At 47.6% G+C, this 14,671-nt stretch overlaps 1 protein-coding gene across 3 annotated transcripts in view; it reads left to right on the forward strand.

Moving 5' to 3' along the window:
• Positions 1 to 14,671, forward strand: part of mybpc2 (myosin binding protein C2) — a 54,657-nt gene that overhangs the window by 38,996 nt on the left and 990 nt on the right. For all 3 annotated transcript variants that reach the window (XM_033013039.1, XM_033013040.1, XM_033013041.1), the window contains 5 exons: positions 6,758 to 6,897; positions 8,752 to 8,911; positions 9,895 to 10,031; positions 10,722 to 10,908; positions 12,069 to 12,109. In XM_033013039.1, coding sequence (XP_032868930.1) covers positions 6,758 to 6,897; positions 8,752 to 8,911; positions 9,895 to 10,031; positions 10,722 to 10,908; positions 12,069 to 12,079 — 635 coding nt within the window. In that variant the 3' untranslated portion in view covers positions 12,080 to 12,109. The remainder of the gene's footprint in view (positions 1 to 6,757; positions 6,898 to 8,751; positions 8,912 to 9,894; positions 10,032 to 10,721; positions 10,909 to 12,068; positions 12,110 to 14,671) is intronic.

Genomic DNA, 14,671 nt, shown 5'->3' on the forward strand with positions numbered 1-14,671 from the left:
CCCCAGCAATTTTGTGTACCTTCGATATTCCAGCATCTGCAGTTCCCTTTTGAACCCATAGAACTAGTGTGAACAGGTGGATCAATGGTCAGTGTGGGGTGAAGGGCCTCAGTCGCCAAAAGAGTCTCAGCGTCTTTCTGGTCGCCGCTGGATTTTCAACGTTGCAAATGTTTTGGCGACAGTGGGTTTGACAGCAATGAGCGTAGCTTGACTTCTCCTGACGTAGGTGCTGTCGTAGGTTGTCCCCAGGTTACCGTAGGTTGTCCCCAGGTTAACGTAGGTTGTCCCCAGGTTAACGTAGGTTGTCCCCAGGTTAACGTAGGTTGTCCCCAGGTTAACGTAGGTTGTCGCTGGTGCTGACTTTGTTTTTATTTTGTTGTTAAAGTGATGATTCTTTATAGATTTATTGTAGATAATTTCAAATTTTCTCAAAAAGTGCTGGAGAAACTCAGCGGGTGCAGCAGCATCTATGGAGCGAAGGAAATAGGCAACGTTTCGGGCCGAAACCCTTCTTCAGGCTTCTGATCAATCAAATTTTATGTGGTAGGGGGGGGTCCAGTCGCCATTTTTCGGCGGCCTGCTTCGACTATGACAGTCGCCTAAAAAACAGCCTGTGGGACAGGCCCTTATGAACCGTTTGGAGTGTTCTAGAATGATCCACGCTCATTTGAGAGATCATTGTTAGACCTCAGCCATCATCATCATCTCCGATTCATCGTGGCTGAGATGGGAGCTGGGAGCATGAGATTAGTTTGTTGTGGAAATTGTCCCAAAACCATGACGGGCAATGGTGGTTCCCGTTACATTATAGGGACATTCCCGGGATGGCGGGACTGTCACATGCTGAGAGAATGGAGCGGCTGGGCTTGTACACTCTGGACTTTAGAAGGATGAGAGGGCATCTCATTGAAACATATAAAATTGTTACGGGTTTGGACACGCTAGAGGTAGGAAACATGTTCCCGATGTTGGGGGAGTCCAGAACCAAGGGCCACACAGTTTAAGAATAAGGAGTAAGCCATTTAGAACGAGGAAACACTTTTTTTCACAGAGAGTTGTGAGTCTGTGGAATTCTCTGCCTCAGAGGGCGGTGGAGGCAGGTTCTCTGGATGCTTTCAAGAGAGAGCTAGATAGGGCTCTTAAAGATAGCGGAGTCAGGGGATATGGGGAGAAGGCAGGAACGGGGTACTGATTGGGGATGATCACATTGAATGGCGGTGCTGGCTCGAAGGGCCGAATGGCCTACTCCTGCAGCTACTGTCTATTGTCTATTGGCATGCGTGGTTCTGAGCCCGTGCAAACTCCACACAGACAGCACCCGAGGTCAGGATTGAATTAAGATGACCTGGAGGAGCTAACCGCGATCATTTGTGAGCTGCTTTTAAAAAAGGGACGGTGTCAGTCTGAGCTGTCCCAATGAAGGTGGAATGTTGTGGAACTCAGTAAAACCTGCTGTAAGTGGCTGTGAGGGCCGTGGAAACTTGGCTTCATGTGAAGGACAGAGAGGTTCCTTCATTGAAAGGGCAAAGACAGAGAGCTGGAGCCAGAAGGGATTTGTTTACATGGAGTAATTGAATGTAGACCTCGGATGGAGCCAGCACAGGACATGAGAGGAGAGGTCAAACGTGGGGAGCGATGATTAAATAAAATTGGAGCTATTTCAGTGTCGGGCCACATGCTCGCCTCTGCTGGCCACGTCACCCACAGCTCACATCAACCAAAGATAGACACAAAATGCTGGAGTAACTCAGCGGGACAGGCAGCATCTCTGGACAGAAGGAACGGGTGACGTTTCAGATCGAACCCCTTCTTTAGACTGGTTAGGGATAAGGGAAACTAGAGGTATAAAATCTACAAAATCAACTACAAAATCCTGATCCTCACCTACAAAGCCCTCCACCATCTGGCCCCCCCATATCTCACTGACCTCCTCTCCCCCTACCAACCCTCACGGTCCCTCAGATCCACATCAGCCGGTCTCCTCTCCATCCACAAGTCCAACCTCTGCAGTTTTGGGGACAGAGCCTTCTCCAGGGCAGCTCCCAGGCTCTGGAACTCCCTCCCCCAACTGATCCGCAATTCCGTGTCCCTCACCATCTTCCAGTCCCGCCTCAAGACCCATCTCTTCACCTCTGCCTATCCTTAGCCCCACGTCCCCCTCCCTTTTCATCTGTGCATTAATTGCCTCATATTGTGTTTTGTATTGAATTCTGTCTTTACTTTGTGTACTAGTCATGTCTCTACTATTTATTTCATTCCCCTTACATGTTTTTCCTCTACATGCTCAATTTTTGTAAGGTGTCCTTGAGACTCTTGAAAGGCGCCCATAAATAAAATGTATTATTATTATTATTATATAGACGATGATGTGGTGAGATAAAGAATAATGAATGGATCGCAGAGAGAGAGGATTTTCCAGAAGTTAACCAGGTTGATAACCAGGCTGGTCCGATGGTAGTGGTTTATCGTTGATTTGACGTGGATAAGCTTTTCCCATTGAGAGTAGGGAAGATTCAAACAAGAGGACATGATTTGAGAATTAAGGGACAAAAGTTTAGGGGTAACATGAGGGGGAACGTCTTTACTCAGAGAGTGGTAGCTGTGTGGAATGAGCTTCCAGTGGAAGTGGTGGAGGCAGTTTCGATTTTATCATTTAAAAATAAATTGGATAGGTATATGGACGGGAAAGGAATGGAGGGTTATGGTCTGAGCGCAGGTAGATGGGACTAGGTGAGAATACGTGTTCGGCACGGACTAGAAGGGCCGAGTGGCCTGTTTCCGTGCTGTAATTGTTATATGGTTATATGGCTTACATCTCTCAACGCCACACGTCCTGATGCTTATCTTGGTTAAACTCACTCTATTCAACACTTAGATACAAGGAACTGCAAATACTGGTTTACAAAAAAAGACACCGAGTGCTGGAGTAATTCAGCGGGTCAGGCAGCACCTCTGGAGAACATGGGGTCCCGACCCGAAACAACATTTATCCACGTTCTCCACAGATGCTGCCTGACCCGCTGAGTTACTCCAGCATTCGGTGTCATACTCAACACTAGTTTAGTTTCAAGGTGCAGCATGGAAACAGGCCCTTCGGCCCACCGAGTCCATGCTGGCCATCAATCACCCGTTCACACTAGTTCTATGCTATCCCACTTACTCACCCACTCCCTGCAGAGCAGAGGGCAATTACATACACTGCAAATCCTTTGGGATGTGGGGGGAGATCGGAGCACCTGGAGGACACCCTTGCAGGCACAGGGATGAACGTGCAAACTCTACGTAGACAGACAGCAGCCGAGATCAGGATTGGATTGAGCCCATGTCTCTGGCACTGTGAAGCAGCAGCTCTACCCGCTGCAACCCATGCCGCCAAGCTTGTCTAAGGCACATCAGGTCCGCCACTGATTAGCAACAACAACTTGCGTTCGTAAGGGACCTCAAGTTCAAGTTCAAGTGAGTTTATTGTCATGTGTCCCTGTATAGGACAATGAAATTCTTGCTTTGCTTCAGCACACAGAACATAGTAGGCATTTACTACAAAACCCATAAGTGTGTCCATATACCTTCGCACCAAGGTAATAGAGAGGCACTACATCGGGTTAAAGAGAGTCAAAGATGGGAATAGTCAGACAGAAGGTGGATTTTGAGGTGAGACTCGGAAGAGGTGGCGAAAAGCTGGAGGTTTAGAGAAGGATTTCCAGGGCTCAGGGCAGAAGAAGCGGAACGCTAATACTGGGATAAACATTTGGACGCACAAAATCACGAGGATCAGAAGGTTCCTTTGATCTTTAATGCTTGGTTATTTAAAATCTCTGATAAGATGCAGTCTCTGGGGAAGAGATGTTTTGCTAAAGCAATACTGTGGCGTGTGTACAGAGCGTGCTGGCTCCCGAGAGACCACAGCAGGTTGCCAGGTCTCATCATGTTCTGCCAAGATCACGTTACAGAAATCTGTCAGTAATTCCAACCCCTCTCCACACACCCTGCCCAAAGTACCACTCCAGGCAAGGAACCCGTCCCCTCTCCCCGTACAAGGAGATTTTGCAGCAAGTCGAGAGCTTAGAAGGTCTTGTAAGGGCAGGTTTCAACTCCCGATGGCCCTGGCACAACGTGACCTACAGGATATCGGATCGCAAAAGGTCAAGTCCGTAAAAAGCCAGCGAGTGATTTATTGGTGAAGCAAGTGAGGGTGAGGGGGATCTGATTACTGCTTGGGTTACACTGCCTTGCTATTGCAAAGATGCTTTCTCATCACTGACAGAGGGTGGTGAATCTGTGGAATTCATGGCCAATGAAGGCTGTGGAGGCCAAGTCAATGTATATTTTTAAGGCAGAGATGGATATCTTCTTGATTAGTGCGGGTGTCGGGGGTTATGGGGAGAATTCGGAAGATTGGGGGGAGACACAGGACAAAAGGAACAACGTTTAGTGCAAGCTAAAGTATAGTGAAGTCTGACTGAAGATCTCAATAGACAATAGGTGCAGGAGTAGGCCATTCGGCCTTTCGAGCCAGCACCGCCATTCAATGTGATCATGGCTGATCATCCACAATCAGTACACCGTTTCTGCCTTCTCCCCATATCCCTGACTCCGCTATCTTTAAGAGCTCTCTTTTGAAAGTATCCAGCCATCCGGCCTCCACCGCCCTCCTGAGGCCTCAACTCCAATGAGGTAGATGGGAGGTCAGGATCGCTCGCTATTTGGTGACGGGATGGTTCACATGCCTGATAACAACTGTCCCTGAACCTGGAGGTGTGCGGTTTCACACTTCTGTACCTCTTGTCACGATGGGAGAGGGGAGGGAGTGACTGGGGTGAGACTGGGTCTTGATTATAATAATAATAATAATGGATGGGATTTATATAGCGCCTTTCTAATACTCAAGGCGCTTTACATCGCATTATTCATTCACTCCTCAGTCACACTCGGTGGTGGTAAGCTACTTCTGTAGCCACAGCTGCCCTGGGGCAGACTGACGGAAGCGCGGCTGCCAATCTGCGCCTACGGCCCCTCCGACCACCACCAATCACTCACACACATTCACACACATTCACACACAGGCAAAGGTGGGTGAAGTGTCTTGCCCAAGGACACAACGACAGTATGCACTCCAAGCGGGATTCGAACCGGCTACCTTCCGGTTGCCAGCCGAACACTTAGCCCATTGTGCCATCTGTCGTCCCAATTATGTTGGTGGCCTTGCCGAGGCAGCGTGAAGTGAAGTGGAGTCGGTGGAAGGGAGATGGATACAAAACGCTGGAGGCAGCATCTCTGGAGAGGAGGAATTGGTAACAATACGGGTAGAGACCCTTCTTCAAACTAGGCGCCGGGGGAGAAGGGAAATGAGAGATAGAGAGGGTGATATGGAGAGATAGAGAACAAATGAATGAAAGATGTGCAAAAGATTAATGGTTGCAAGGAAACATAGAAAATAGGTGCAGGAGGAGGCCATTCGGCCCTTCGAGCTAGCACCGCCCATTGTTGACTGTGGGGTCGGTGATAACGTGTTATACAGACAATGAAACTCACCAAGACAACAGTGAAACTAGTACAATGACTAGGGTGGGGGAGCGACAGAGAGAGAGAGAGAGGATACATAGATACATAGATACATAGAAAATAGGTGCAGGAGTAGGCCATTCGGCCCTTCGAGCCTGCACCGCCATTCAATATGATCATGGCTGATTATCCAACTCAGTATCCCGTACCTGCCTTCTCTCCATACCCCCTGATCCCTTTAGCCACAAGGGCCACATCTAACTCCCTCTTAAATATAGCCAATGAACTGGCCTCAACTATCCTCTGCGGCAGAGAGTTCCAGAGATTCACCACTCTCTGTGTGAAAAAGTTTCTTCTCATCTCGGTCCTAAAGGATTTCCCCCTTATCCTTAAGCTGTGACCCCTTGTTCTGGACTTCCCCAACATCGGGAACAATCTTCCTGCATCTAGCCTGTCCAACCCCATAAGAATGTTGTACGTTTCTATAAGATCCCCCCTCAATCTCCTAAATTCTAGCGAGTATAAGCCGAGTCTATCCAGTCTTTCTTCATATGAAAGTCCTGACATCCCAGGATGCAAGGGTTACTTGAAGTTAGAGAAATCAAATTCATACCGCTGGGGTGTAAGCTGCCCAAGCGACATACGAGATGCTGTTCCTCCAATTTGCGTTTGGCCTCACTCTGACAGTGGAGGAGGCCCAGGACAGAAAGGTCAGTGTGGGAATGGGAGGGGAGGTTGGTTTGCGTGATAGTCTGGGCTACGTCCACAACTCTGTGCAATTTCTTGCTAGGCAGATCGAGTCTGTTCCGGGACAGGTGATCCACCCTGACCACACCTGGGCACTTCCCAGGTGGTGAAATCTCTGACAGCCTTGGACAGCTCAGTCGTACCATCACCTCGTGGTGAATCTGTGGAATTCTTTGCCACAGACGGCTGTGGAGGCCAAGTCAGTGGATATTTTTAAGACAGAGATAGATAGATTCTTAGGTAGACAAACTTGCTGGAGAAACTCAGCGGGTGCGGCAGCATCTATGGAATGAAGGAAATAGGCAACGTTTCGGGTCGAAACCCTTCTTCAGATAGATTCTTGATTAGTACAGGTGTCAGGGGTTATGGGGAGAAGGCAGGAGAATGGGGTTAGGAGGGAGAGATAGATCAGCCATGATTGAATGGCGGAGTAGACTTGATGGGCCGAATGGCCTAATTGTACTCCTATCCCTTACGACCTTGTAACCTTTATCTAAAATGTTTTCAGAGAAGCCCCAACCCCCGGAGGCCCTGAAGATCACAGACGTGTGGGGATTCAACGCCGGGATCGAGTGGACTCCACCGAAGGATGACGGCAACTCTGAAATCATTGGCTACACCATTCAGAAAGCCGACAAGAAAACTATGGTGAGTGGCTGGCGTTGGCTGGGTGCGAGATGCCTCAAAACAGATAAGATTGTTAAGGGTTTGGACACGCTAGAGGCAGGAAACATGTTCCCGATGTTGGGGGAGTCCAGAACCAAGGGCCACACTCAGTTTAAGAATAAGGGGTAAGCCATTTAGAACGGAGACGAGGAAACACTTTTTCTCACAGAGAGTGGTGAGTCTGTGGAATTCTCTGCCTCAGAGGGCGGTGGAGGCAGGTTCTCTGGATGCTTTCAAGAGAGAGCTAGTTAGGGCTCTTAAAGATAGCGGAGTCAGAGGATATGGGGAGAAGGCAGGAACGGGGTACTGATTGGGGATGATCACATTGAATGGCGGTGCTGGCTCGAAGGGCCGAATGGCCTCCTCCTGCACCTATTGTCTATTGTCTATTGATGCTGCACTCCTCACTGAAGGAGCGATAAAACACCCTGGGGGGACTGCAGCCGAGGAAATGAAGCGGGGCTTATTGCCGTATTTACAAACACAGTGAAGAGCAGGTACAAGGAAAATCTTGCTCGCAGGCACAGAGACCAACACAAAAATACATTAATTATACATAACATTCTGGAAGACAGTAAAAAGAAAAACAACCATGCAAGGAAATGCAAGACATTAATGCAGGCTGGGATTTTATTCCTTAGAGCACAGGAGGCTGTAGGGGATGATCTCACAGAGGTGTGGTACATCATTAGGAGAATAGATAGAGTGAATGCACAGACTTTTGCCCAGGGTGGAGGAATCAAGAACGCGAGGGCATACAGTAGGTTTAAGAAGAGGGTGGAAAGATTTAATAGGAACATGAGGGGAATCTTTATCATGCATATGGTGGTGGGAATAACAACTGCTAGATCAACGAGTTGCGTCATGATGCAATAACAACATTTAAACAACATGTGCAGACGCACACGATTAGGAAATGTTCATTGGATTTATGGGCCCAACGCAGCCAGATTGGACTAGCTTAGACGGGGCATTTGGTCAGCATGGACATGTTGGGCCCAATGGCCTGTTTCTGTGCTGTAGAAGTTTATTTTTTCTTTTTTCTTTTTTTCTCTCTTTTTTTGTATGGCTTTGTAAATATTTGATTAGTGTATAAATGTAAATAATTTGGTGTACATATAGCTGCTGGTGTACATATGGTGTACATATGGTGTACATATAGCTGCTGGTGTACATATGATGTACATATATCTGCTGATGTACATATATCTGCTGATGTACATGTGTACGTATAGCTGCTGATGTACATATGGTGTACATATATCTGCTGATGTACATATGGTGTACATATATCTGCTGGTGTACATATGGTGTACATATAGCTGCTGGTGTACATATGGTGTACATATATCTGCTGGTGTACATGTGGTGTACATATAGCTGCTGGTGTACATATGGTGTACATATATCTGCTGGTGTACATATGGTGTACATATAGCTGCTAAATTTGTATAAGATAATTATAAGCAGTTGAATAAGGGGTGGGAATTAATAAGCTTTGGCTTCTTCCTGCTCCTTTTCGGACACATACGATTTCATTTATTTATAGATATTGTTTATGACATAAATATTCTTGTTTTGTTTTTTTGTATTTTGCATGCTGTTTCACACTTGCTTTTTATTCTTTTATTCTGTTCGAAATAAAGAATTAAATAAAAATTAATAATAAATAAATAAAATATACATATTTGGTCATGGGTTTGTGGATCTAAGGTCCAGCACAACTTCACAAACAGGGGAAGAAGAATAGTCTTGTGTAGATTTTGAGCACCTTCGCAGATGCGTCTGGCCCAGGGTTTGATCGAACTATAAAGATATTTCCACCTTTGCCCGCAGGAATGGTTCACAGTTTATGAGCACAACCGCAAGCCCAGTTGCACCATCTCTGACCTCATCATGGGCAACGAGTACTACTTCCGTGTCTTCAGTGAGAACATCTGTGGCCTCAGCGAAAAATCAAAGGTGTCCAAGAACACAGCCTTCATCCAGAAAGAAAGTAAGTGTCATAAGATCATAAGTGATAGGAGCAGAATTAGGCCATTCGGCCCATCAAGTCTTCCCGCCATGCAATCATGGCTGATCTATCTCTCCCTCCCAACCCCATTCTCCTGCCTTCTCCCCATAACCTCTGACACCGGCACTAATCAAGAATCTATCTTTCTCTGCCTTAAATATATCCACTGACTTGGCCTCCACCGCAGTCTGTGGCAAAGAATTCCACAGAAAGGGTCAGAAGAAGGCTTCCGACTACAAACGCCTGACCCACCATCCTTTTTCGCCAGAGATGTTGCCTGACCCGCTGAGTTACTCCAGCACTCTGTGAAACGTCACCTATCCATGTTCTCCACAGATGCTGCCTGACCCGCTGAGTTACTCCAGCACTCTGTGAAACGTCACCTATCCATGTTCTCCACAGATGCTGCCTGACCCGCTGAGTTACTCCAGCATTTTGTGTCTATCATCATAATGAACCAGCATCGTATCGGGCCGAAACTCTTCTGGAAATAGGCAACGTTTCGGGCCGAAACCCTTCTGGGTTTCGGCCCGAAACGTTGCCTATTTCCTTCACTCCACAGATGCTGCTGCACCCGCTGAGTTACTCCAGCACTCTGTGAAACGTCACCTATCCATGATCTCCACAGATGCTGCCTGACCCGCTGAGTTACTCCAGCACTCTGTGTCTATTTTTGGTATAACCCAGCATCTGCAGTTCCTCCCTGCACACTAAGTGTCAGGGTTGGCTCTCTTGTGGCATCGTCCATTTGCCACCAGGGTTGGGGGTCACTGCCTGACGTGGCATGGCTTGGAACTTTGCCTAGTGATACTTTGCCTCCCCCTCCATGGACCAGTCCAACACCCATCCGCCTCTGGATGGAACGATGCACCAGCTTCTTAGTTTATAGATACAGTGTGGAAACAGGCCCTTCGGCCCAGCATAATGTGACTGGTTGGATGCTAACTCTTCCCTTGTTTCATCAGGCAAGAACTACGTTAGGCCACCGTACAAAGAGCATGACTTTAGCCACGCGCCCAAATTTACCCAGCCGCTGTTAAATCGCTCTGTGGTCGCCGGATACTCGACAAAGCTGAGTTGTTCTGTTCGAGGTTTCCCTAAGGTGAGTGTCTGGTTTCAGAAGGTTGTTTTTAACTATAGCACCTTTGCCATGTTGAACAGACGTTGTATTCTGCAATTTCTGTTGACGACATAACCCTCTCCCTTCTTCGCCCCTAACCCCACCCCCCCCATTTATCCCCCTTTTATTCCCCCCCCCCATTTATCCCCTTCCCCCCCATTTCCCCCCCTTTTTCTCCCCACCTCCCCCTCCCCCATTTATCCCGCTTTTATTCGACGACAGATGGCACAATGGGCTAAGTGTTCGGCTGGCAACCGGAAGGTAGCCGGTTCGAATCCCGCTTGGAGTGCATACTGTCGTTGTGTCCTTGGGCAAGACACTTCACCCACCTTTGCCTGTGTGTGTGGATGTAATTATGTGAAGCACTTTGGGGTCAATGCAAGTTGACTAAAAATGTGCTATATAAATAAAGAAATTTAATTTAATTCCCCCACCTCCCCCCCATTTATCCCCTTCCCCCCCCCATTTCCCCCCCCTTTTCTCCCCACCTCCCCCTCCCCCATTTATCCCCTTCACCCCCCCATTTATCCCCTTCCCCCCCATTTCCCCCCCTTTTTCTCCCCACCTCCCCCTCCCCCCATCCCCTCTGTGCCCCACTCTGTGTCTCCGTTCCCGCACTATATCTCCAAAGTGAAAGTAAACAGTAGGTACAATTTGTTATCCCAAATGCAGCCGAAGATAGTCTGGATGAAGAACAAGGTGGCCATCGGAGAGGACCCCAAGTTCCTGATGAAACACAACGAGGGCGTTCTGACCTTGCAGATACGCAAGCCCAGCAGCTTTGACGGCGGGAATTACACTTGCAAAGCCATCAACGAGCTGGGCGAGGATGAGGTGGAATGCAGGCTGGAAGTGAGAGGTAGGCACACTCACGGCGGCCCAGCGATAGAGTTGCTGCCTCACAGCGCCAGAGACTCGCGTTCCGTCCTGACTACCGGTGCTGTCTGTACCTTCTCCCCCCCCCCCGACCACGCAGGTCACGGGGAGAACGTACAAACTCCGTACGTCCACACAGTCAGTACCTGTAGTCAGGATTGAGCCTGGGTCTCCTGCGCTGTGAGACAGCAACTCTACTGCTGCTCCACCATGCTGCCTCTGTTGCTAAACACACTGAGATTGCATATTATGTGATGAGGTTATAGTGAAATAGGTGAAGGTGGAAAGAGTGCAGAGACATTGTACAAGGATGTTGCCAGGACTTGAGTGGCAACAGCTACAGGGAGAGGTTGTGCAGGTTGGGTCTTTATTCTTTGGAGCGCAGGAGGCTAAGGTGTGATCTTATAGCGGTATATAAAAGTATGGGGGGGGGAATAGATAGGGCGAATGCAGTATTTTTCCCAGCGTAGAGGAATCAAGAACCAGAGAGCTTAGGTTTCAGGTGAGAAGGGAAAGATTTAAAGGGTGCTTGAGCTGTAATCTTTTCCACACAGAGGGTGGTGGATGTATGGAACGAGCTGCCAGAGGTGGTGATTGAGGCAGGTCCAAGAACAACATTTAAAAGACAGTTACACAGATACATGGATAGGATAGGTTTACATTGAAACATAGAAAATAGGTGCAGGAGGAGGCCTTTCGGCCTTTCGAGCCAGCACCGCCATTCATTGTGATCATGGCTGATCGTCCCCAATCAATAACCCGTGCCTGCCTTCTCCCCAAATCCCTTATAGAAACATAAAAAACAGATGGATATGAGCCAAGCACATGTAAATGGGACTAGCTTCAATGGACAACCTGTGTGAAGGTCCTTTTTCCAGGCTAATTGACACCAGAGAATGTTTAAGAAGGAACTGCAGATGCTGGAAAAATCGAAGGTAGACAAAAATACTGGAGAAGCTCAGCGGGTGAGGCAGCATCTATGGAGCGAAGGAATAGGTGACGTTTCGGGTCGAGACCCTTCTGCAGACTGGATGCAGATGCTAGCTTTGTAACACCATCCCTTGGGACAGGAGTGAGGAAAGTCACAGCGAGTGACCAAAACATATAAAGTGACTGTATTGTCTGTTTCTCTCTCTGTTGCAGTTCCTCAGTAGATGCTTCCTGCACCATGCAACAGCAGTATGGTAAGTGGAGACTGTCTTTTCATGTTACCTTGTCTTACACCTTTCACAGTGAATGTATATTCAGGCATTTCCTCCTCTATGTTCACACAGTAGATCACATGCCTTTTTATTTTGTACATTATTTAAAATACATTTATTGTACAGCTTCCATTTTAATTTTAACAAAGATGAAATAGAAAAAGAGAGGAAGAGCAAGAAAGAAAGAAAGTGAAAGAGAATTCCTCCTCATAGGCTCCAAAGCCACACTCAGCAAAATCAATAACCCCACTCTCACCATCGACGGCACCACTGTCTCCCCATCTCCCCAGGCCCGCAACCTTGGCGTGATCTTTGATTCCACCCTCTCCCTTGAGCCTCACATCCGCCATGTCATTAAAACCTCCTTCTTTCATCTCCGCAACATGGCCAAACTCAGACCCTCTCTCACACCTCCCGCTGCTGAAAGACTCATCCATGCCTTCATCTCCTCCCGACTGGACTATTGCAACTCACTTCTCCTTGGCATCAGCTCCACCTACATCAACCGACTCCAACTGGTCCAGAACGCAGCCGCCCGACTCATCACCCACACCAAATCCTGGCATCACATCACTCCAGTCCTCAAACAACTTCACTGGCTTCCCATCTCCCACCGGATCTACTACAAAATCCTGATCCTCACCTACAAAGCCCTCCACCATCTGGCCCCCCCATATCTCACTGACCTCCTCTCCCCCTACCAACCCTCACGGTCCCTCAGATCCACATCAGCCGGTCTCCTCTCCATCCACAAGTCCAACCTCCGCAGTTTTGGGGACAGAGCCTTCTCCAGGGCAGCTCCCAGGCTCTGGAACTCCCTCCCCCAACTGATCCGCAATTCCGTGTCCCTCACCATCTTCCAGTCCCGCCTCAAGACCCATCTCTTCACCTCTGCCTATCCTTAGCCCCACGTCCCCCTCCCTTTTCATCTGTGCATTAATTGCCTCATACTGTGTTTTGTATTGAATTCTGTCTTTACTTTGTGTACAAGTCATGTCTCTACTATTTATTTCATTCCCCTTACATGTTTTTCCTCTACCTGCTAAATTTTTGTAAGGTGTCCTTGAGACTCTTGAAAGGCGCCCATAAATAAAATGTATTATTATTATTATTAAAGTGAATGTGTAAGAATAGAACCCCTAAACTACCAAATGAGTGCAGTCAAAGAGTAAGTAAAAACTTAAAAAAAGAAAAAGACAAAAACGAAAAAAGAAAAAAAAGTGTTGATATACCTGCTTCATTCCTCACCAATCACCCATCACCCAGTCCGTTAATCGGTTTAATTCCAAAGTTGTGTTGCACCATACTATCCTTATAATGAATCAATGAAAGGAATCCATACCTTTGAAAATTGCTCTGATTTTCCTGCTAAGACAAGTCTCATATCTTCAAGATGTAGCGTCTCAGACATGTTTGTGATCTACATTTTAAGAGTTGGGGGAGATGTATTTTTCCAAAATGTAAGTATAAGTTTTTTCGCCATGATCAGGCCGTAATATTGAAATATTAATAGTTCAGGGTAAAGATCACATGGCCTGATCTTTCAGGGAGCTGAGTTGGTTGATGATGGCCATGCACTAGATTGGCTGGAGAGAGTTGGTAGAGGATTTACAAGGATGCTGCCAGGACTCGAGGTCTGAGCTAGAGGGAGCTGGGCAGACTAGGAATCTATTCCTTGGAGCGCAGGAGGACTTTAGTTGTGGAGAGTGATTGGATAGGCAGGCCTTGTCGTCCCTGGAGCCAAGCAGGCGGAGGAGTGAGCTGAAAGAAGAATATAAGGTCATAAAGTGAGAATTAAGTCGGCTCATCAAGTCTACTCTACCATTCAATCATGACCACACCCGGAGTATTGTGTGCAGTTTTGGTCTCCAAATCTGAGGAAGGACATTCTTGCTATTGAGGGAGTGCAGTGTAGGTTTACAAAGTTAATTCCCGGGATGGTGGGACTGTCATATGCTGAGAGAATGGAGCGGCTTGTACACTCTGGAATTTATAAGAATGAGAGGGGATCTTATTGAAACATATGATTATTAAGGGTTTGGACACGCTAGAGGCAGGAAACATGTTCCCGATGTTGGGAAGTCCAGAACCAGGGGCCACAGTTTAAGAATAAGGAGTAAGCCATTTAGAACGGAGATGAAGAAACACTTTTTCACACAGAGAGTTGTGAGTCTGTGGAATTCTCTGCCTCAGAGGGCGGTGGAGGCCGGTTCTCTGGATATTTTCAAGAGAGAGCTAGATAGGGCTCTTAAAGATAGCGGAGTCAGGGGATATGGGGAGAAGGCAGGAACGGGATACTGATTGGGGATGATCAGCCACAATCACATTGAATAGTGGTGACGGCTCGAAGGGCCGAATGGCCTACTCCTGCACCTATTGTCTATTGTCATGGCTGATCTATCTCTCCCTCCTAACCACATTCTCCTGCCTTCTCCCCATTACCTCTGACACCCGTACTAATCAAATACGATTACGAGGGCCGGAGATAGGGTATGGAGTCAAAAGCTTTCTCACATGGTATGGGTATCAAAAACAAGAGGGCAT

Source organism: Amblyraja radiata, chromosome 38, assembly GCF_010909765.2.
Source record: "Amblyraja radiata isolate CabotCenter1 chromosome 38, sAmbRad1.1.pri, whole genome shotgun sequence".
Classification (NCBI taxonomy): Eukaryota; Metazoa; Chordata; class Chondrichthyes; order Rajiformes; family Rajidae; genus Amblyraja; species Amblyraja radiata.